At 41.6% G+C, this 22,306-nt stretch overlaps 1 protein-coding gene across 1 annotated transcript in view; it reads right to left on the reverse strand.

The window, feature by feature from the left end:
- The window catches only part of THSD7B (thrombospondin type 1 domain containing 7B), a 653,838-nt gene that overhangs the window by 378,387 nt on the left and 253,145 nt on the right, over positions 1-22,306 (reverse strand). The window contains exons 3-5 of the mRNA XM_061608903.1: positions 20,689-21,526; positions 16,623-16,874; positions 9,727-9,893 (exon numbers count right to left, since the gene is read on the reverse strand). Of these exons, the coding sequence (XP_061464887.1) occupies positions 9,727-9,893; positions 16,623-16,874; positions 20,689-21,526 (1,257 nt within the window). The remainder of the gene's footprint in view (positions 1-9,726; positions 9,894-16,622; positions 16,875-20,688; positions 21,527-22,306) is intronic.

The following is a 22,306-nucleotide window of genomic DNA, read 5'->3' on the forward strand; positions in this document are numbered from 1 at the left end:
GCAGTTTATGAATAACACAAACCCCACCCTAAGGCTTACCATTTAAAAGACAAAACACAAAAGGAAAATTTGCAGGAAGGAGGAAAAAAGCAAGCTCAGGCACTACATCTTAGTTATGCAATTCTTGTGATGGGCAGCTGGGATAGAATGATTGGGAGAGGGGGCACCTAAAATTCCTGGTCTTTCAGCAAAGCATATGGAAGAGCCCAGGGAGTTTTCCACCATCTCCTAGAGCAGGAGTGAGGGACCTTTGGCCCTCCAGTTGTCGCTGAACTACAACTCCCATCAGCCCCAGCAACCATGGCAAATGGACAAGGATGGGAGTTTTAATTCAGCAACATCTGGAGGGCCAAAGGTTCCCCACACCTGTCCTATAGAATGGCTGCTGTAGATAGTTGAGGAAGGAGCCATCTGACTTTTTAGACCCCAGTACTAGCTACTTGATAGAATATAGTTATACCGGCTGAATTAGTTACACATTTACATAGTGCTTGTCTTTTCATTAGTCTCAAACAGCTGATCTTTGTAACATTTCTATCTTTAGTGGTGTGCATTAAAAATGTGAGGGCAAAAGACAATGAGATAATAGAAATTCTAGTTTTAAGTGTCTCTTCATCCTCAGATGCTTTTATCTCCATAAGCCATACCAAACCACATCTCCAGTCCCTTTCTGCTCTCCGTTGCTTTACATCTGGAATGTTACTCATTTAATGCATTCTGGAGTTGTTACTGGACATAAGGGCCAATCTATGGCCTGGTTCAGAAATAATGATCTGGGTACAAAAAACCATGGCTTATTGGAGACAAAAAAAGTATTGTGCCTGCACATTCTCTCCTCCCCCTCCCACATGTATAAATGCAAAATATTGAGGGTTTTAATATTTCCCATTATATCAGAATTCAAAAACTGGTTGAATCTCTGGCTAGGCACTCAAATATGAAACCAGGCATGTGGCAGAGAGAGAAGAGGAAGAGAAGGGAGGGAGGGAGCAGGTACAATGTTATTCTTGGTCAAAAAAAACCTTTGGTTTATGTTTATGAGATCATTATGTCTGACCTGAAGCTATATGCTATTGCCAACAGGCAGAAGATACTTGCAACAGTTTGCATGGCAACATCATCATACAGTGGCTATAACACACCTAGGCTGCTTTCACACATGGGGCTGATTGCGTTAGTTTAACTGATTAAAAAGGAAGCGCTTCTGTCCCGATTTCTCAAACCCCTTTCACACTGCAGTACCTGTTATACCGACATTTTGCGCAACAGTCTTTCACACACAGAGAGAGCGACAATGAACAGAGCAGAGTTTTTCTCCCCCCCCCCTTTGTTTTAGGGGGTTTGGCGTATTTCCCCCCCAACTTGGTTTTTGAGGCTTATGGAGGCGGCCCTGGGGGTTGTGGGGGGGCGGCGCCTGCTATTGTGGCTGCCGGGAGCTCACGGAAGTGGCTCTCCTTATTCTTAATTTTTATTTTGGAGGCTACGGGCGGCGGCGCCAGCTTCAGCAGCCTTGGTAGTTCACGGAGGCAGCTCCTTTTACCCTTGCTCTCCCCGTCTCAGACTATACCGGAGCTCGTGGCTCCGGTGGCTGCAGCTCCGGTGGACTGATAATTCACCTCCCTTCATCCTTCTTTGGCCCCAGACCTCATTTCCTCCCTCTGTTTAAGGTGGCTCCTGCTCATTTTCCCCCTCTTCCACACTGCATGCTGGGATGCCTGTCACGTGAGCAGCTGTAACTAGTGGAAAACTCCTGCAATGTTCCGTATTCCCAGCTTTGCTAAAGGATTATTTGTGGTATTATTTGTCACTGAAATTAGAGCTAAACTTCCACTACATTCCACCAGAATTGCAAAACTAGCTTGTGCGTCGTATGAAAGGTCAAATATAATGTGGAAATTAACAGGTAAGAAACTGTCAGAATAATGGAATAAACTGCAGTGTGAAAGAACCCCTAGACTAGAGTCCCTGGGTAGCCACATTTTACCACTATACAACTAGGGTTACCAGGTGTCCAGTTTTTGCCTGGATTCTCTTGTTTTTGAGGGTCCCCTCTGGGTTTCTGGGTAACTCACCTTACTCTCCAGACTCTCAGCTTCAATTTAAAAAAAAAGTTTCTAGGTGGCCTGGTTCCCGAGATATACACCAAAAAGTCAGCCTCCCCCGTGACTGTTAAATCTCTTTAACAGATCTGTTCTAGAACCTCCTAGCTCTAACCCCGCCCTTTCAAGATTGTAGCCAAGAGTGAAGCCAGGGTTGTGATTTGTTGACCCAGGCAGTGCCTAGACTTCATTGCAACATCAGAAAATGGTGGTTTTGAGATTTTCAGTTTGTTTGAGTCAGAATATGGCTTAACATTTTTTCTCTTGTGTGCGAGAGTCAGACCCTGGGCTGTTGGAGAGGGCAGTGCTTTGAAAACCTTCACAATATGAAAGTATTTAATCCAGTACTTGCTTTTCTGCGAGTAAAGCAATGCTAATCCCATGTACCTGGAGTAAACCCCATTGAATTCATTAGGACTTACTTTTGAGTAGACATGGTTAGCATTGTGCTGTAAATTAATGGGACTTTTGAGTAAACATAACAAAGAATTGTGGTTGTGCTGTAAATATTTATCTCCCCCTCTAATCCTATTTTTAAAGCAGTTAGGCAGGGCTTACCTAGGCATCACCGATTTTATTATGTAGGAAACTAATAAAACTAAAAGTATTCTTCAATGACCAACCGGTTTGACAATAAGCTATTATATGGGGTGTATTATTTTTTACACCTGCAAGTGTGTGTGTGTGTGTATGGAGTCTTTCCAAGAACCCTGTGAGGTAGGGTTGATGAATAGTAACCAAGGCAGCTCACAATAAGAAATAAATCCCTTTAAAAACCAATAACCATAAAACAAGTATAAACAGTTGCAAAACAGCTTAAAGTGGCATGATTCTGAATTTTGGGTTGGGTGAATCAAGTTTATTTTTATGTAATATTTTATTTATATCCCACCCCTCCTCCCAGTAGGAGCCCAAAAGCACTAAAAACACTTTTAAAATCATAAAAGCAAACTTTAAAATATATTAAAACAAAACATTTTTAAAAACATTTTTAAAGCTTTAAAACATTTTTTAAAAGAAAAAGTTTAAAAACATTATTTTTATGTATTTATTTATTTAAAATATTTCTATCCTGCCCTTTTACCCTATAATAGGGCACTCAGGGCAGCTTACAAAAATAAAATCAGACAAGTACGTAATAAAACTGTAAGCAGTAAAATCACAAAAACATTGAAATAAATTAAAATACAATTAAAATACATAAAATACAATACACACACACACATACACATGTATAGGGACTGATACTAAAGGGACTACAAAGGTAAAATTTAACATAGAAGACATAAAATTAGTGTCAGGCTCTACCTTCAGTCCCTCCCAAAGGCTCTCTGGAACAAGATCGTTTTCAGAAGTCTCCAGAAAACCAACAGTGAGGAAGCAGAGCAAACTTCTTGGGGTAGGGGATTCCAGAGCTTGGGGGCCACAGCTGAAAAAGCTCTCTCTCGCGTACCAGGCACGCAGAGGAGACCAGAGGCAGATGATCTTAAATCCCAGGCAGGTGCATATGGGGTAAGCAGTCCCTCAGGTACATTGGTGCAAGGCCGTTTAGGGCTTTAAAGGTCAGAATCAGCACTTTGAATTGGGCCCGGAAACTAATTGGGAGCCAGTGGAGTCGATAAAGCACAGGAGTGATATGCTTCCTGCGCCGTGCTCCAGTTAACATTCTGGCTGCTGCATTTTGAACCGACTACAATTGCTGAACCATTTTCAAAGGCAGCCCCACATAGAGTGTCTTACAGTAATCAAGCCTTGATGTCACCAATGCATGTGTCACTGTGGCCAAGTCAACTGCCTCCAGGAACAGATGCAGCTGGTAGACCAGTTTGAGTTGGCCAAAAGCACTCCTGGCTACCACAGCCACCTGATATTCAAGCAGCAGGGCAGGATCCAGGAGGACTCCCAAACTGCGGACCTGCTCCTTCAAGGGGAGTGCAACCCCATCCAGAACAGGTTGCAACCCCATCCCTGATGCAGTTTTTCCCTTGACCAGCAGTACTTCCGTCTTGTCTGGATTAAGTTTCAGTTTGTTAGCCCACATTCAGCCCTTCACAGCCATTAAAAAGCAATTCCAACACAGACACAGACTAGCATAAGGTTGCAACTTAAAAGGATTGTTAAAAGAACAAGTTCCTTATCACTTGAGGCTGCAGTTTTCCCTGGTTGACTAAGCCCCATTGAATACACTGGGATTTGCTTCTGAGTAAACAAACATAGGATTGCCCTATAAATATCTTTACAGGTTGTACAAATAATAAACATATTTGATAGTCATGCTTATATAAATATTTCTTCATATTGTGTCCCAATATGTATCCGATTTTACCCTATGGTTGTACAATACTTCCTCTATATTTTAAGTGTGCCCTTCTTCCTTGGGGTGGTCATGGTTCTCCATTGTTCTCATCCTGAGGGGCAGATAGGCTGAGAAATGGTGAGTAGCCCATGGTCATCCACTACACTTTATAGCTCATTTCCATTTTGAAAAATTAATTAAAACAATATACATGCAGACAAAATTTATTAAGTGGATCCACACAATACATTTAAAGCACATCCAACCTGCATTTAAAGAGCATGACCTCCCCTAAAGAATCCTGGGAAGTGTCGTTTCCCCCTCACAGTTATAGTTCTCACCACTCTTAACAAACTGCAGTTCCCATGATTCTGTGGTGGGATTCATGTCCTGCAAATGGGTGTTGAATGTGCTTTAAATGAATGTTGTGGATCTGCCCTAGGTATGCTGCGCATTCAAGAGTGAATTGAAAAGAACAATGCTAAAAGATACTTTTTTAAACAGGGGAAGGGCATATGCTTGCATGGAAAGGTCCAAAATTCAATTTGTGGAACAGACAATTGCCTGGAATCCTGGAGAGCCAATGCTAGTCCATGTCATCAGTACTGAGCTATGTGGTACCAAATGGCCTGAGTCAGTATAAGGCAGATTCCTTGGTTCCTAAAAGTGAGAAGAGACTCAAGGGCCACAGTGACTCCAACATTCATTTATGTATTTTATTTACAACAATTATATACTGCTTTATTGTAAAAAATCTCAAAGCGGTTTATAGAAAGAATTAAAACAATAAAATTCTTGGCAAAAACAGTTAAAGACATGTATTTAAAAACATTCAAAATAATAAAACCAACAATGAGTTAAAAACAGATTTAAAAACACAATAGCTTCTACATGCGTGGATAGGCTTGCCTGAACAAAAATGATTTTAGCAGGTGCTGAAAAGAGGCGTCTGCCTAATGTCAATAGGCAAGGAGTTCCAAAGCGTAGGTGCTGCCACTTTGTTGTTGTTGTTATGTGCCTTCAAGTCAATTTTGACTTAAGGCAACCCTATGAATCAGTGACCTCCAATAGCATCTGTCGTGAACCACCTGTTCAGTTCTTGTAAGTTCAGGTCTGTGGCTTCCTTTATGGAATCAATCCATCTCTTGTTTGGCCTTCCTCTTTTTCTACTCCCTTCTGTTTTTCCCAGCATTATTGTCTTTTCTAGTGAATCGTGTCTTCTCATTATGTGTCCAAAGTCAGAGGAAAGCAATGATAAACCACCTCTGAATACCTCTTACCACAAAAACCCTATGAACATAGTATCCAAAATGCTGCCACTTTACAGGACTGATTTCTTACAAGAGCAGAACAAGTACTATATGGCACCCATAACATGGAAAGCACAGCTTGAACTTGGCCTGGCAGCAAATCAGCAACCAATGCAAATTTCAGAGCAGAGGTATTATGTGCTGATAGGATCTTACTCATGTCAGCAATCATACTGCACCATTCTGCATTAACTGACTGGCTGCAAGGATTTTTTTAGTTTTGGTTTTTGGCTATGAATCATGACTGGTTGTGGGATGCTAAGTTGTCTGCCTTACTCATGGGAATCTTGTTGTGGTTGGTATGGTATTGCATTTAGGAAAGCATCACTGTCTTTTGTTTTTCATTTCCTGTTTGCATTTCATTTATATTTAACCTCACTCCCTTACATCCATAGAAGCAACAGCAGTGGTTGCATGTGCTCAGCTCAATCCCCTAAAACCCACTGATGACGCACCTTGTTGGTTGCATGGCAGTTTGTTTCTTGCCCAATAGTGGTAAAAGTGAATTCACATATTGGGAAGTGTGGCTGCAACTGTTGTTGCTCCCAAGCTGCTGCCTGTGAAGGTAGACCAAACCATGTGTGTTTTCTCTCTGTCAATTATTACTCACTGGAATTGGGTTGGCTGTCAAAGCGAGTTTATAGCAGCCCACAGGGTAGGCAGAAAAGGGTAGAGAATCTTCTTACTCTTACTCATTTCTCAGACCTCTTTCTGAAGTGAAGAGTCAAATCTGTAAAGAAGTTTGGAGCAGCCACATCAAAAGATAAGGGCAGGGCATTCCAGGCAGGGGGTTGCCAACCCTGCTTGGAGATGGATGTCTTTGCAGAGGATCCCTAGTCAAGCTTTACCAACAGCACAAGCCAAACTATATCTACTCAGAAGTAAGTCCTGTTGAGTTCTATGGGGCTTAGTTCCTTAGTAAGTGTGTTTAGAATTGCAGCCTTCAGGGGCATCCATCTTTACTCCTGAATGCTCCCATCTAAAACCTCCACAACACTAGGCTCCTTTCTTCCTACAGTGGCCTTCTGGTGACTGGCCTGGCCTGAAGGCACTTAAACCCTTCTTGCCGAAAGCAAGTAGGCTAGATTAAATGTTCCCTACCCAGGCTCCATCTTTTAGCTAAGATTTCTATCTTAATTTCCAATCAGATTTTTTTTTAATTGTATACTCCAAGCAACTGTGATTGATGCTTAATGTATTGTGCTTAATGACTTCACTTGGGTCCGCCCCTGTGACATCACTCGGGCCCACCCCTGAAATCTCAGGTTTTGGGATGCTTCTGACCTGGCAACTCTATATACAACACAGCTGTCCACATTGTACCATTGCCTAGCAACCCATTAAAACTATGTACATTGTGAAAGTATTACTGCCTAAACATCACACTATGCTGCCTCTCCACTTTGTACAGGAGCACTGTGGTGCTACAGTGTAAATCCTCCAGACAGCATCACTGGTTTGATTATTACACCGATGAAACACGTGGAATGTATGTCACAGAGATACATTGTCACATTGCTCTCTCTCCACATGACCTACCTTTGCAGGGCTGTTATGAGAAAAAATACTGGAAGAGAATTGTGCATGGCATATATCCATAGATGCTGCGCAGCCACATTCTAACCATAATACCACACTGCTGTCCACTTTATACAGTGTTTGGGGGCTGATGGGGGAGAGCATGAAGTAGTGGAATCCCCCATGACACAGGATTCCAAATGTGCCCCATAAGCCCCAAAAGGACGGTGAGTCATCTAGCAACTGCAACGACCTATCATATGACTAAACATTTAAGATTTGCACACAGAATTCACTAGATGGTTCCCTCTGCAAGCACTGCACCACTGGTGGGACGTTTGGCTTCATTTTTAGTCTGACCATGCCCTGCCCTATCTGCCAGTTCTTTGCTTTCCACAGACAATTAAATGGGGCAGGTAAATCTTATTAACTGTAACTGCTGCAAAGGACTTCCCCAAACTAATGTAGGATTTCCTTCCATGATACATGTGAATAAAGTACATTAGCAGTTCTCACCAAAATTGGAAAGAATTATATTATATGCTTTCTCGGGAAAATAAAATTTAAAAAACGAAAAGGGTTAACGTGACAATTTTCAGCACTTTTTAAACTTGCTGTACCTGTGGTGTTTTTCATGGGATCAATCTGAAATATGGCACATCAGTAGATCTCATCTGGTAAATCACATATGCCAAGTTTCAATTTGTTAGCTGAGACTGTGTCATTTATATAAGCTATAGAATTTTTAAATCTCATAATAGTGGAACTTTGTTTTTGCAACTCACCTTAACTACAGGAACAATCCTGTGCTCCTAAAATACTAATACACCAAAAGGGATCTATGGTCTTCACTGTTGTCAGTTTTTTGTGTGAACTTGTTTCTCCAGTATTTCCAATTTAAAATAGCATAAACATTTGATAAAGGTTATTTACCCAGATAAATGAATGCAAATTCATTCATCAAATGAATGCTGCCCTGGGCTTCTGCTTGGAGGAAGGGCAAAATATAAATCAAATAATAAATCAAATAAATTAGTGCCAAAATGCCAGAATTGCACAATCAATTCTGACATCCAAGTTCCTGATGTTGGCTGTTTTGGAATGCTTTTATACTTTAAAACTGGAACATACCAAAGGCCTAGTTTATGCTGTGGGTAAAGCCAATACATCTAGGATTTCCCAGTCTCTTTTGAGTTTGTTCATTTTACCTTTATTTGCAGGTTGGTAGTAAATTTCTAAAAATCTAGGAAGCAAAGTCCATGTCAAAAGGGCAGCTATGCTGAGAAAAGAAACCGTGGCAAGGACAAGCCAGGCAACAAAGAGCAGTAAAAAGTATCTGATGTTACAGCTAAGGTAACCTCACTTAATGAAGACTCCTCTAGTAAAGATTTGCTGTATTTGAGGTTTGCGGGAGGCTTGAGCAGGTGACAAAAAAAAATCCTCCTACATATTGACAGAGTAGATAATCAGCTTGCAGCAGGTGGACTGTTCAAGCATGATGACGAGGGCAAGCCATCTGCCCTAAGATAGACTTGCTTTGCTTTTGTAAACAAGTCAGTCCTCAGCTGTGATGCAGAGCTGTCTCATATCTCTGTACAAACCATATTTTGCAGTAGGTATAGTAAAGAAAACAAAAATGCATTATTCATCAGGCATCTGTCTATCCACTTGCTTTTCATCTGAATACAGAAAATAATTTGGTTCCTGGAACTACCACACAGAGGGTGAAGAAAATGTGGAGGAAATGCACCTCTATGACAATTGTCTATTCTGACAATATTATTTCCAGTTTTCTGACAATGCGATCTCCTCTTTTCCCCTTAAGATTTTTGCTTTTAATGAAGACCAGGGTATAAGTATCTTTATAAACTAGCTGAGAACTCAGCTACAACACAGAGCTTCCCCACATACGTGTATGGGCTTCCTCATATTCTGGCTGGCCTCATCCACTGACGTGAATGCGAAAGCCTTTTATTTATTTATTATTTGATTTATATCCTGCCCTTCCTCCCAGCAGGAGCCCTTTTGGTATATGCTTCATGTGTACACGAAAGGGACAGCCAAATAACCTTTCTAGCGCCTTTAGAATCTAGAGCGTAGATCAGGGATTGCCAACCTATTTGGGCTCATGGGCACATTTGCAAAACAGTAAAACTCTTGTGAGCACCACACATACACCACAACCAAACACACACTGCCACCTATTCTACTGGCTAACAGAATGCTTCTTTCAAGCCTTTCAGCAGGTGGAGAGGACCCTGCAAGCACCATGAAAGACCTCTGCAGGTGAATATGTGCCCATGGGCACCATATAGGTGACCACTGGCAGAGATGGACATGCAAAAACATTTCCCCCTCCAAAGAATGCTTTGTATAAAATCAACCTGTTTTCATTGCTGGCTGTGGAATCCAGAATCCTATATTTCACTGTGGTAAAATCACACCTGTCTTTTCATTTTTATTTCATACCAATAAATTTAGAGGTAAATAGCTTCTAAAATACCTTCCTTTAATTTGTGTGTTTCCTCCAATGTGATCTGGGCACAGTATACTTCCCGAACCTGCACCCCACCTCCACAAAAAGATGAGTGTTTATGGCGTCGAGGGTCCTGCTGTTCTAGCAGAAGAGTAACATCACATCTTTTCCATTCAGATGTTTTCCATGAATACCTTGTGGAAAAATCAGAAACATGACATAGTTTATGTAAAGTCTATTTGGCTGTTCTGACCTACTCAGAAATTTGTTGGAAGTGGCTACCAAATTAATGAGGCCACAATTCTAAAATCACTTGCTGTTGAATAAATCCCATGAAACGTAATAGCATTTACTTTGGATTCCTTTGCACATCTTAGTGTTACCCAGATCAAAATTCAATTGCCAGAAAAATTGCTAAGGGAATACAATTCCCACAATACTTATAGTTTATTTGTAAATAAGAAAAGCTATACATTAAAAAAAACCCTATAAAATAACTCTGAAGAATAAAGAAAAGAGACTAGATGGAATTGGCTTTTGATCCAGTGGTTGCCATCATTAACAGATGAGGAAAGGAGGCAGTGTTTTTGCCAATTCTTTCTACCCCTGTAGCTCTCTGTGCCTCCCAAAAATTAGTTCCAGGGCATTAGGGGGCCCATTGGGGCAGAAGATGGTATTGGGAGCCATGAGGGAGGGATGAATTAGCAAAAACAGTCTTTCCTCCTTGGTTAGCAGAGGTGTCCACTAGATCAAAAGGCCCTCCATGAGTGCAAAACTCACAACTACATTCCACCCACTGTAATCACTCCTCAATAAATTGAAAACCACTAGTGTTACCACTGGTTTCATTTTATTTATGCAAAATATTTGTATCCCATGATTTAGCCACAATGGCTTTCATGACACCTGGCATTAAAATCAATAAGGTAATTAGCAATTAAAAAACAGGTAAATTACCATTAAGAATTCAGGTAAACAAGGTGAGCTTGGCATGGGATTTATACTATCATAGTGATGGGGCCAGGTGAATATGTCCAGGAAGGAAGTTCCATCGTTGGAGCCATCACAGAAAAAAATATAAAACATAAACCATAAAGCTGAGATTTCATGCTGTATGATATATCACAGTGTAGTAACTCCCACTGGTATCATGCCAATAGCAAGTGACCTACTCTAACATGTCAAGCAGTCCCTCTTTGGTGGGTGGCATGGAACTGTGATAGCCACTGCTGAACATGGAGGTATCCTGCTTCATATTCCCAAAGGCAATTAATCCTTTCTCTTTGTTGTGATCAGTGTAGAGATGCAGTGCTTTCATCTCAACCTTAGCTCAAAAAGGGCTATATGTGTGTAGGCCAGTCTTTCCCCAACCTGCTTCCCTGCACATGTCTTGAATGACAACTCCCATCAGTCCCAACCAGGATGGCCAATAGTCAGGGATGATAGGAGTTGTAATTCAAAACATGTGGAGGTAACCAGGTTGAGAAAAGGCTGGTCTAGTCAAAACAAATGCTTCTCTATTAGTTTTCTCTAATGGTGTTGTGCATTTCCCAAATGCCAGGAATGAAAGGGCAGTATCAATCTTCTGTGCCTCAAGTAGTCCTTTCAAATGTGAGCTAGCAAAAAAGTAAAGAAGGGCATGTCTCCAAATATTCCTTGAAGTGTCTTGCAAAGTCTATTTCGATTTAAACAAAAACAAAAACAGAATAAATGCACAGTAAATGTTACAAAGCTATTTACAGCCAAGTACCTCTGCCAGATCATTATGATCCTGGTAACCTAACAAGTTTCAGCATCAACTGCCATTGGTTAGTCAGTTCACAGCCTGGTGGTTCTTTTGACAGTTTTAGCAAGTCTCCTGAAAAGCGTTAACGGGCTTTTTATCAGAAACTTCTAGGACCTATCAAGTAGCCTATTTTAGGTGCTAGTTTTCTTCTCCAAATCATGCCTTCTCCTTGTTATCCTGGATCCTGAACCCTATTTTTCCATACATTGGTATCCTTGCCTGTCTGCATCCTGGAATGTTTGTTTTCTCAAATCTGTCCGCAAAGTTGTTTTTTTCCCATTACTATTTGCTTGGCCCATTTGATCCTTTACGTTACTCTGGCTGACATTTGGATATTGTTTGTGCTGCAATAATCTTGTTCCTCAGCATCTGCATAAATCACACTACATTGAATTTATTTATTTAGAAGATTTACATACCGCCCTTTGCACAAGCCATAGGGCAATTCACAGCAAAATCAAATATGATAAAAAAGAATACATGAAACACAATTCTGGAAAAAAAACCACAATTCGGAAGAAGTAACTAAATGGCAATCACTAATAGCAGCAGCAGCAATTTACAGTATAAATTCCAACTAGAGGTAGCCAGCATAATTTATGCTGGTATAAATTACCCCTATTCCAAACTGCATTCAGGAACCTCTGGGAGGGGCTATTGCTAGGTTAGGTGGCAGGTGATTGTGCCTTGGGTTACATGACCGAGCTGAACAGGGTTTGGAATAGGTGTATCTCCTTGCCCCAACCCGTCCCTGGAACACCCCTTCATTGGATTTATACTGGCATAAATTCTGCCAGCTGAACTTCTGCTGGGTTAGCCACGGCTGAGCTGGACTGATGGATTTATGTCAGTATATTTCCAGCTCAGCCAGGGTGAGGGGACTTGCACCAGCATACCCACAGCTCAGCCAGGAAAGCCCAAGACTCTTTGAATCCAAACTCTCTCATCCCAGCATATCTTGGGTTTGGATTATGCTGTCAATTTGTATCTAAATAAATCAATAGAACTAGCTCTAAGGCTGTTCTCCAACTCTATGTCCCTGATAACAACATAAGCAAATGATCAATTAATTATTATTAACATCAATCATTTAGAGTGTCTTTTATAAAGAAAAAGATTCTACAGAATTTTGTATATGCTACCCCAAATTTTAAAAAAATGGTGACAGACTCAAATTATTTGCAAAAAAATTAAAAGATGAACTTGATACTTGCACTTCTCAACATTCACTTAAATTATCTGAACTATCAATGTTTGTTCAGAACCGTCTTAAGAATCCTGTAATACATGGGAAATACAAAAATACCAATTACTTCTAATTTGTATGACTTTTTAGATGAACTGTCACACTCTCATTTAAGTACATAATATTGTGTGCATTTAGAAAGACACACAGAATATATTATCAGGGAAGAGAAAACATCATAAAGGAATTGATTCTGTTCAAGACAGACTCCTTACATGACAAATATGAAATTGTCCTCCCACAATGCCTACGTTAGAATATGCAGAATTTTCGTAGGTGTGACTTTAAAAAATTCATTCCATAATGTGGCTTATTGCTTTCCCCCCCCATTAAGATAATTTCAATTCTGGAATAGTTAGCTAAACAGCAACAATGTAAATGCACCGTGTTTTGCTTCCCATCACATTAAACTGTCACATTTCCCAGGGCTAAATGGAAACCAATTTACAATATATTAAGGACAGATACCTACTCTTTATTTAGTCACTAACAACTCTTGCTTTAAGTAGATGAGTGTTGATTTAAATTGGTGTTTTGGCAAATAAGCAAAGATTCACCGCAGATGTGACCATAGATGTGAAATATAGGAGCCCCTTGAAAACATTCAGCATTGATGAAGCACAGTCAGTCAGAATGAGGTGTGTAGCACCTTTCAGAACTAGAAGTAAAAGAATTTAAAAATAATACAACAAAGTTATGGTCCCAAGGAAAGCATTCCAAGGGGCCAATAGGTCACTTTGAATCTCTTCCTTAGCAGGTGGTGAGCGAGATTAATGGGTGAAGCAAGAGGTCTGCCAACAGTGGCGTTCTATTTGCAGCTGTGGAAATCCATCCCTATATTCCTGTGGGCTCCATCCTCCTTGGACACTGTGCAGAGATGATTCCAACTCCTCCCCCCATTCCGTATTGTGCAATGGCATATACAATAGAATACACTAACCCTGTCCCCTTGATGGTCTCTTATAGCCCCAAGGCAAGGTTCCAAACAAGTGCATGTTCATTACTTCAATGGAACACCAAAACAGAGGACCATGTGGACTTCTGCCGCTCTTCATGAAGCATCACCTCCAACATGTAACTCAAGCATTGCAGAAATGTGATGTAAATGTCACAGTCCAGTGTTCTAAATCAAATGTTCCAGCAGTACAAGGATTCTTCCCTACACAACAGAATGTTCTGCCCCTCTCCTGACCCCACAACATGCCCCTAAATCTGTCCTGGGAGTTTCTGCAAATCTCTGGATCAGATTTGCAGATGGGGAGGGGCGTGGTGAGGGGAGGAGACTGGGAAAATCTCCTTGCACCCGTTGGACTCCATTCTGCAAGGATTTGGTTGAAATACCACTCCTCTGGTTCAGCCTTTTCTTCCCCACTCAGCTGGAAGGTAAATGTTTCCTAATACTGTTTTTTAAGAAATCCCCTACACATATTTTAGGTTGAAATGATAATCAGCGTACTGGATGAAAAACAACACATATGGGATTGTACATTTGAGCATCATATGGGTGGGGGGGTATTTCACAGAGGACAGTCTTCTATTTGAAGGCATCCTCTATTTGAAGGGCTGTCTGCCCAAAGTTTGGCTGAAAGATAAAACATCAGAAGAAGGAAGAGCAGGAGCTTTGAAGTTGCCTGTGATCAGCTAGCACTTGGCCAGCAGACTGGGCACCTGATGACAGTCTTTCCTGCTATAGTGTATTTTTCTTTGCTGTAATTACATCTACATTTGCATACCACTCTCTCTGTATACTGTATATACGAATATGCACATTTTATGCAAATCTGTACTCTTTCATTGTCCTCTTTTTGGTGACGTATAAGTGGCCACCCCTAGCAACGCATCAGACACAACCAAAACACTTCAGCCTCGGACCATTGGTTAAGTCTCCTCTTTCATATATCCTGTTATTGAGAAAAATTATAGGTGGATGTTGCAGATACAAATCTCTTTCCTCATTAACCAGAAGCTGGTGTACTTCAATCACATGACTGTTGTGCACAGAGAACAAAATCAGTCAGACAATCTATCCTTTTGTCTTACTGATTGACATGAATTGGGGATGGAAAAGTGAAAATCAGCATACAAGAGCTCATTCTCTCTCGCTTGCTCTCTCTCTCTCTTTTGCAATGTCTAATCAAGCAACATTTATATATGTGTGTGTCCTCTCACTCCTATGGATAGCAAGATGCATAGGAATGGTGATCAGGTTGCTGATTTTGAAGTATCACAATTATACAGTGCACACACACTCATGACCTCCACACTGTTTTTGTCCTTGGAAAGATTTCATTAAGTATTACACCACCTGCTTCAGAACAGCCAGGACCAGATAACAAAATTCTGGTACCCTTTCAGTAAACTACACCAATATGCACATTCATAATGATATAAGTCAATGAAACTAAAAAGACACTTGAGACTCCTACTACTCAAGCACAACCTCTGTCATCATTATAAAGTAAAGCTAAATCATGCCATAGCAATATTAAAGAAATGAACTAATACATGCACCAACTCAACCATCATATCACCAATAGTACAGAAATGTATCAATTATAAGAACACAGATCATGTTCCTCTGTGAACATGATGGGGTGGACTGGATTATCCCCCATATGCTCCTTCATAAAGAATAAGACACCTAGTGTGCTGCCGCAGCAACTTTCATTCTGTAAACATGAATCTGCAAGGTTTCAAAATCCAGAAATCTATTCTTACTATCAGAAAACAGTCCCGCCAAACAGCACTACTACACCATGAGCAAACCATGCATGCATCGTATCACAGCCACCTAGTATATTTGACTGTTGCCTGGTTGACTAACCAAGTCAAATGACACAGCAAGTTTCACGTTTAAGCTTGGTCTCCAGGTCTCCCACCAGGCCTTTCAAACAAGTAACTGGATCTCTAGCCTACTATACTAGCCTTGAAGTATATTCAGATCCTGAACTGAACCTTTTATCTTTACAGATTTTACATTTTCCTGTAGACACTATCAGACATAGCAACAAACCACAATCTGCCATAACAGGATGGCAATGCAATAAGCCTCAAGATTGCATACACCATCCTCTTCCTTTCTCATTCCCATACCTAGTCAACCGCACAGGAGGTAACTTGCAAATCTGGAGTAGGGAATATGGCTGTATTTTACATGCCCCACAGTATCATTCTGTTGGCTCTGCCCCTTCTCCTTGCCCTTCTGTGTCAATTGTACACCAATGGGGCTGGAGGGACTGATGCTGGCTGGGCAGAGAAGGAATAGCAAAGGCAGACCACAGAGGGAAAAAAAGCAGATGATATCCAGTTCCTCTAAGACAAGGGTGGGGAATTTGAACTGGCTGGTGATCCAGACCTTTTTCTCCACCCCCCATGGGCCAATGACGTCAAAGTGACTCTGCCAATCAGCTGACTGCCAGTGCCTGCAAAGCCACTTTCATCCAAGCCCTGCTATTACTGGTCCCAGGTAGGCATGGCTTGGCCAAAACAGCCTCATGGGCTAAATTGGGAAGCTTGGCAGGCCTAATTAGACCTGCAGCCCTGGTCCAAGACAAGTCATTACAGTGGCTGCATTTCAGGTCATTCCATTCTCAACACTAGAGGCTCTCAGTATTGGTAGAGGGCACGGAGAGAGTGAAAAGGGGCAATTTAAAGAGAGCATATAGGCAGAGGGAGAGCCCACATACACCCACACACCATTTCATGGTATGTCTGAATGTATCAGATGTACTTGACTCCCTCATATGCAAATCTGCATTGATATGTGTCTTCATACTGCACTCAGTGAGCTGAAAGCCAAGCAAGAGGGAGCATATAAATAGCTAAACCATCAGATGTATTTGAGGGTCAGCCTCTTTAGGAATAAGGGAAACAGGAAGACATGGAATTTACCTTGGGCATGGTTGAGCATGTCCTCCTCCTCCAATGTTGCAGGCTTCCCTTTCTTCTGTCTCCGGACATTCTTGGCCAGCTCCTACAGCAATGTGCTTTATACTCCGAGTTCTACTTCGGAATCCTGGCGAGAGATCCCCTGAGTGACAAGTCTTTGAGCAAGAGCTCCATGAAGACCAATCTGATGTTTCACAGTCTTTAGGCATAACACAGGACTGAAAGGTCAAAGGGGTGGTTTCTTGCACACAAAGGCTGTGATAAGAAAGTATTTTGTTAACAATAACAACACAACAACCCTGAAGCATTCTGTCCGATTCCTGGTTTGCATTAGACAGAAGCAAGAACACTACAGGCATTCCACAACAGCTAGATCCGTAGGCTACATTTTTGCCAAGCCTTGATTTGGAAGAGAGGAACCCAAGAAATTCAAGGAGGACATAGCAGAAGTGACAACTCCATGTCTGGTTAAAATACACCTCTCATCAAAATGATAAGTCCACAGCTAGCTTGAAAGGATGCTATTATCCTCCCTCCCCACACAACTTCAGAGATGCTACTTGCAACTGTTTGTATGGCAGAGCTGCTGCTTGGAAACTTGAAATAATGGGTACAAGGGCTGCATGCACATGCCAAATAGAGAATGACACCTCCACTAATGTGTTTATTCCCAAAATAAATAAATATCTGAATTGTAAATTTCATGAAATGGAAGACAAGCTTAATCGCCCCCTTTCTTCATAACCTCTCAAGATGCTACATTTTTGAAGTAGGATCACAGCGTTTAATTACTCATAATGTGAGGTTAATTACACTAAATGTAGCATAAAATTGCAAAGGTATTAAAGGGTTATTTCTGCTTTGTAAATGGCACACTAATTTTATTGGTATTTGCTATGTGTAAAAATTTGAATAGGATCCTTCAAGTGGGACATTCAAACTTTCAAATAGGGGCACTCGCAAAAGGGATTTCCCCTGTTTGGACGCTTGCAAGTAATGTCAAGGTGAACAGGATGGGCAGGTCCCTGCTGGCCTCAGTACTGCAAGCACTGCCACTGCTACCACCTCCAATTCCCTGGCTGCAAGGCCAGTAACTGACCTTGGGCCAAGCAAACAGGCAGAGGCAATGGTGGGCACTCCCAGAATCCCAGTGGAGGGTCTTCTTCCACCAGGGATTGAACTGGGAATACCAGTCCTAGAATCCCGGGGGGGGGGTAAGAATCCCGGGGGGGGGGACGACACTACTTGAATCATTTCTACTTTGCCCTCGTCCTGGAAAGAGTAGTGAAACTAGAGTCTGGAAATGCATCCTGTGAAATACACTTACTGTACCCCAAACTCTCATTCACCATAGGAGGAGAGAGGTAAATATGCCTCCTACCTCACACTGTACCCCTCTGGATCATGGAGGGATGAGCACCTATACAATTAAGCCCTGAACCTCAGAAGTAAACCCTCCTGGGAAATTGCTCAGGCTCAGAACTAGGTGAGCAAGAATCGACTCAGCAGCTCTGTGCAAGTGCATAATACAGTGCTAGGGGAAAGAGATTTCCCAGACATTTATTATATTTCCTCCCATTCAAAATCATTTTTCATAACTGTTAGGAAACTACAGGGGCAGAAGCATAGAGAGAGACTGTGTGCATCTTGACATCAATGCTCCAATGGGCATTATCCAGTAGATGCCCACAAGAAGCGCACAACTATCACACTGTGTGTCTTGTGGAGGTGGTTTTAGGCATTATTTTTAAATACTAAAACCACAAGATAAAATGTTTGGTAGCAACTGTAGGACTCATGGAAAAAAAGTGAGAAATGTATTGTCTAGAGGAGTTCATTTCCCATTGCCCATGACTGACTGTATATCCATTTGTCTCCTTTTCCAGTATCACCTTAGGGAACAGAAGCCATGGCAGCCTGCAACTGATTTTTAAGAGGGAAAAAACTAGGAAAAGCTGGCCAAGGATGGTGTTTTCCTTGAACACAGGGGAACTCATTAATGTCTGATCCAAAAAAAACCCCTATCTTCCATATCCCTGTCCACAGTGCTGCTCCCAAAGTGATGAATGAAAATGCCATTATTAGCATTCCCATGCTGCCAACTTTTAAAATGTGAGCTTGTGAAGCTGTTTTAAACAGCTGTTTTCTGTCAGCAAACCATGTTGTAAGTTTATCAGGTATATGGTGGAATTAACTTCTGAAACTCTTGGTGAATTACAGCACTGCAAAAGTGGCATAAAGAAGATTAGAAGCAGGACATATCTTTAAACCCAAGTAATGAGCAAGCAAGCAAGAAAAACACCCAGGAACTGCAGCAACATTCTGCACTGCCTCTTTGTCTAACTAATAAAAGACATACTTTTTGCCTAACTGATACCCACCAAAAGATATACTGTAATAAATAGCAGGTCATAGAAAGGCTAAAGGGTGTATGTCTCCTTCACTGGTAGTGCACCCCACATACCATGACTCCTTTCCCCCCCTTTCCCATATGGATTTACGAAGGTATAGAGAGCTATAGATTGTCGGAAAACACTGTGAACATTCTAAGAAACTCATGAGCATAATTACTTCAGAAATGTTTAATGTTTTCAATTTCTCATACTCTTCCCCCCCCTCCCCCAACTAAAGACAGGTATTGGTGCCAAGAGATTTTACATTTCACTCTTCCAGGAGAAGATGGACTTTTTTAGGATTTCTTGGTGAGGCGTATTTTGCCTGAAAGTAAAGGCATCTGTATTGCATGGACTGTAACAGATATGCATAACCCATAATCTGCATGTGGCCCTGTGGAGCCAAAAGGTTGCCGATGCCAGGACTATAAGAAAATAATAGCCTAAATGAGAAAAAATATGGAGAGGAGTTTGACAGAAATATATGTTCAAGGTCTACCGCAATGTAATGAAAAACTTCAGATTGGTAACAATAACTACAGGTTGAAAATACAGATAATAAAAAAATATTAAATTGTGCTTTGATTTTTAAAAATCCTTTCTTAGGTATTTCTTTGCTGGATGCATTTTTTATTATCTTTTCTGGTTTGCATGACAATTGCCAATACTTAACAGCAAAGAGTTAAACTGTATCATTAAAAGCATCTAGAATCAGTGAGTTAAATGTCTCTTGCAATGCAGTTTTAATGGCATATTTTGGAACATTGTACTGACAGAGTGGCAGAGTGCATATCAAGGCAGACAGTCACAGCACATGAGGTGGGGCAGAGCAGGGCACGGATAAGGATGCGGGAAGCCCAGGGTTGGTGGCAGCAGCAGGCGCAAGTACACAAGCATCTGCACCATTGCCCCCAACTTTTCTGCCCTTGCCACTCCTCTGCCCCCCCCCCCCCAGTGACAGTGCTGCCACAGCCAAGAGGATGGCACGGATGGCACAGTGGCAGTGCTCCACATTACTTGCCATGAATGAAGGTAGAATGTGGCCTATGTGGTAACAACAAAAGTACAGTAATGCACTCAACTAATATGTTGACTAGCTCAGAGAACTACAAATTATTCCCATTGATTGGTCTGACCAAGGATGCAACTGGGTGAAAGAGTGCCTCGCCCAGCACATCTCTGAATAGAGCTGCTTATTCCCGGCAGTGGTATGTATGAGTGCAATAGCATGTATTTCAGCTGTTCTAGTTGTGTGAATTGCCACTAGAAACGGCAGCCATCAACTGGGCTGCCATTTTTTCCTCCATATACTGTAGATGCTTCCCCTTGGATAGTCAGACACTGAATGATTTGTAAATGTCTTTACTGGCTCTTAACAGCTGTGGTGTATGGAAGCTCTGGAAATAAATAACTATCCACTTCCTTCAATGGAAAAAACACTTGAATAATAATTGAAAATCTACAAAACAAAGCCAACCTTTGTAGTTTACGTATATAAATCATTACCAAAAGTATCTCTTCAGCATATAAAACTTCTTGTATCTTAATTCTAGAGAAGAAGAAAATGAAACCAAAATACATGAAAACACTGTGAAGAGCAATATAAACTAGACAGAAGCAGGTATTATTAGCAGCCCTTAAAGCAAATTCTGTTAGTAAAAAGAATAATCTCTTACCTCAGCATAGCATTTTTCCCATCACTTCTTGTACACCTCACCTGTCTTGTTTGATAACCAATTTCTATATCCCAAGGCTTGGAACTGTGGTGGGGCCTAAATCTGTGAAAATTTTGCAGATTCTCAACCACTTGCAGTTTGAAAGTGCTTCGCTCTATAGAATCTGAACTGAAATCCAGCATAGTTCTTCCAATCATATTCATTTCTTTAAGGTGAGGCAGTCGACATTTATTCCAAGGTCCAACTTTAAGACTGTAGGTGTATTCGTCTTCCCCACGAGGACAAGATATTGAAATATCACAAACCCTCGATTCAGTAAGATTTGGACATTTGGCTCCTCCGTAGAGTGGTGGCGCAATAACAGAACAGGTTCTATGTTGTAAACTCTTTCCACAGTGCCTGCTACATGGAGACCAGGAGGAAAATTCTGATACTACACAATCCCGTGGACAAGGTATTAGACAAGCTTGTTCCATAGGTGGCTGGGGGGTAAAATATTCACATATCTCACTTGCCACTACTGTTCTATTCAACTTTTGTATACACTGTACGCTTCTGTGCTGTAATCCATGCTGTGCAGTTACACACGGTAAGGTTCTTGGCTTGCCTTCACCATGGGCAAAAGGGACTAGGACACATAGGTGCCATTCTGAAACTTCCCACTCAAAGAGTTCAAGATGCCAGTCACATATTTTGAAGCAGCTCCTCTGGCTTTCAGGTCTGTCACTTTGTTCACAATTGGAATGGTGAGTTGTCCAGCCTTCTGAATGAACACACCAAACTACTCGGCTCTGAACACCACCTGAACCACAGTCACCTATACATCGTCCCCAATGTCCTAAAAAAAAAAAGGTAAGGAGATCTTAAGGATATTATTGAAGTTTGCAACTATGGAGCAAGTAATCAACTTGATCTGCAAAAGGAATTTTGTCTTTGTCCAGAAACTCCACTTTTTCACATTCATCCTTCATGAAACTACAGAAATGGAAACACACAACTACATATCAGAACAAATAGCTTCAGGCAATGAATTTTGCCCTTTGTCTTGGCTCCTGGGCTCATGACATCCACTGTCATGCCCCCCTCAGAGGACTCATCCGAGGAGGAAGAGGAATGCGAGACCGCAAACCCAGGAGAGGGAACAAGCAAAGAGACAGCCAAGGACCCTTCATCAGACGAGAGAAGCCCCTGGGGGAGCCTGCCTGCCAGAATCAGGAAGCAACCAGGAGGCTTGCCCTTCCCCAGCAGAGAGAAGACACCAACAGGTGTTGCAGCAACAAAGGCAATCAGCACAATTAAGGAGCAGGAGAACTCGCAAGAACACAGGCTGATTGGAAGCACCTGGGCCAGAATGCAGAGTACAAAAGGCTGGAAGGAAAGAGACACTCCTTGCTAGAGTCAACATCAAGCCTTGCTGCACACATTATTCCAGCTCTCCTGTTAAACCTGTGCCTTGAACCCTGCCCTGCCTGATTGGACCTCTTGGTTTCTGGACATTTGGACTCCCTTAAGGCCTTTTCTGCCTCCTCCTTTGGGGCTTCCCAAATGGTAAAACACACTAGCTGACCCCCTGGTTCCTCCTGCCTGGCAGATTTATGGTCTGGCCTTATCTGTTAAT

Source organism: Rhineura floridana, chromosome 2 (genome assembly GCF_030035675.1).
Source record: "Rhineura floridana isolate rRhiFlo1 chromosome 2, rRhiFlo1.hap2, whole genome shotgun sequence".
NCBI classification, from domain to species: domain Eukaryota; kingdom Metazoa; phylum Chordata; class Lepidosauria; order Squamata; family Rhineuridae; genus Rhineura; species Rhineura floridana.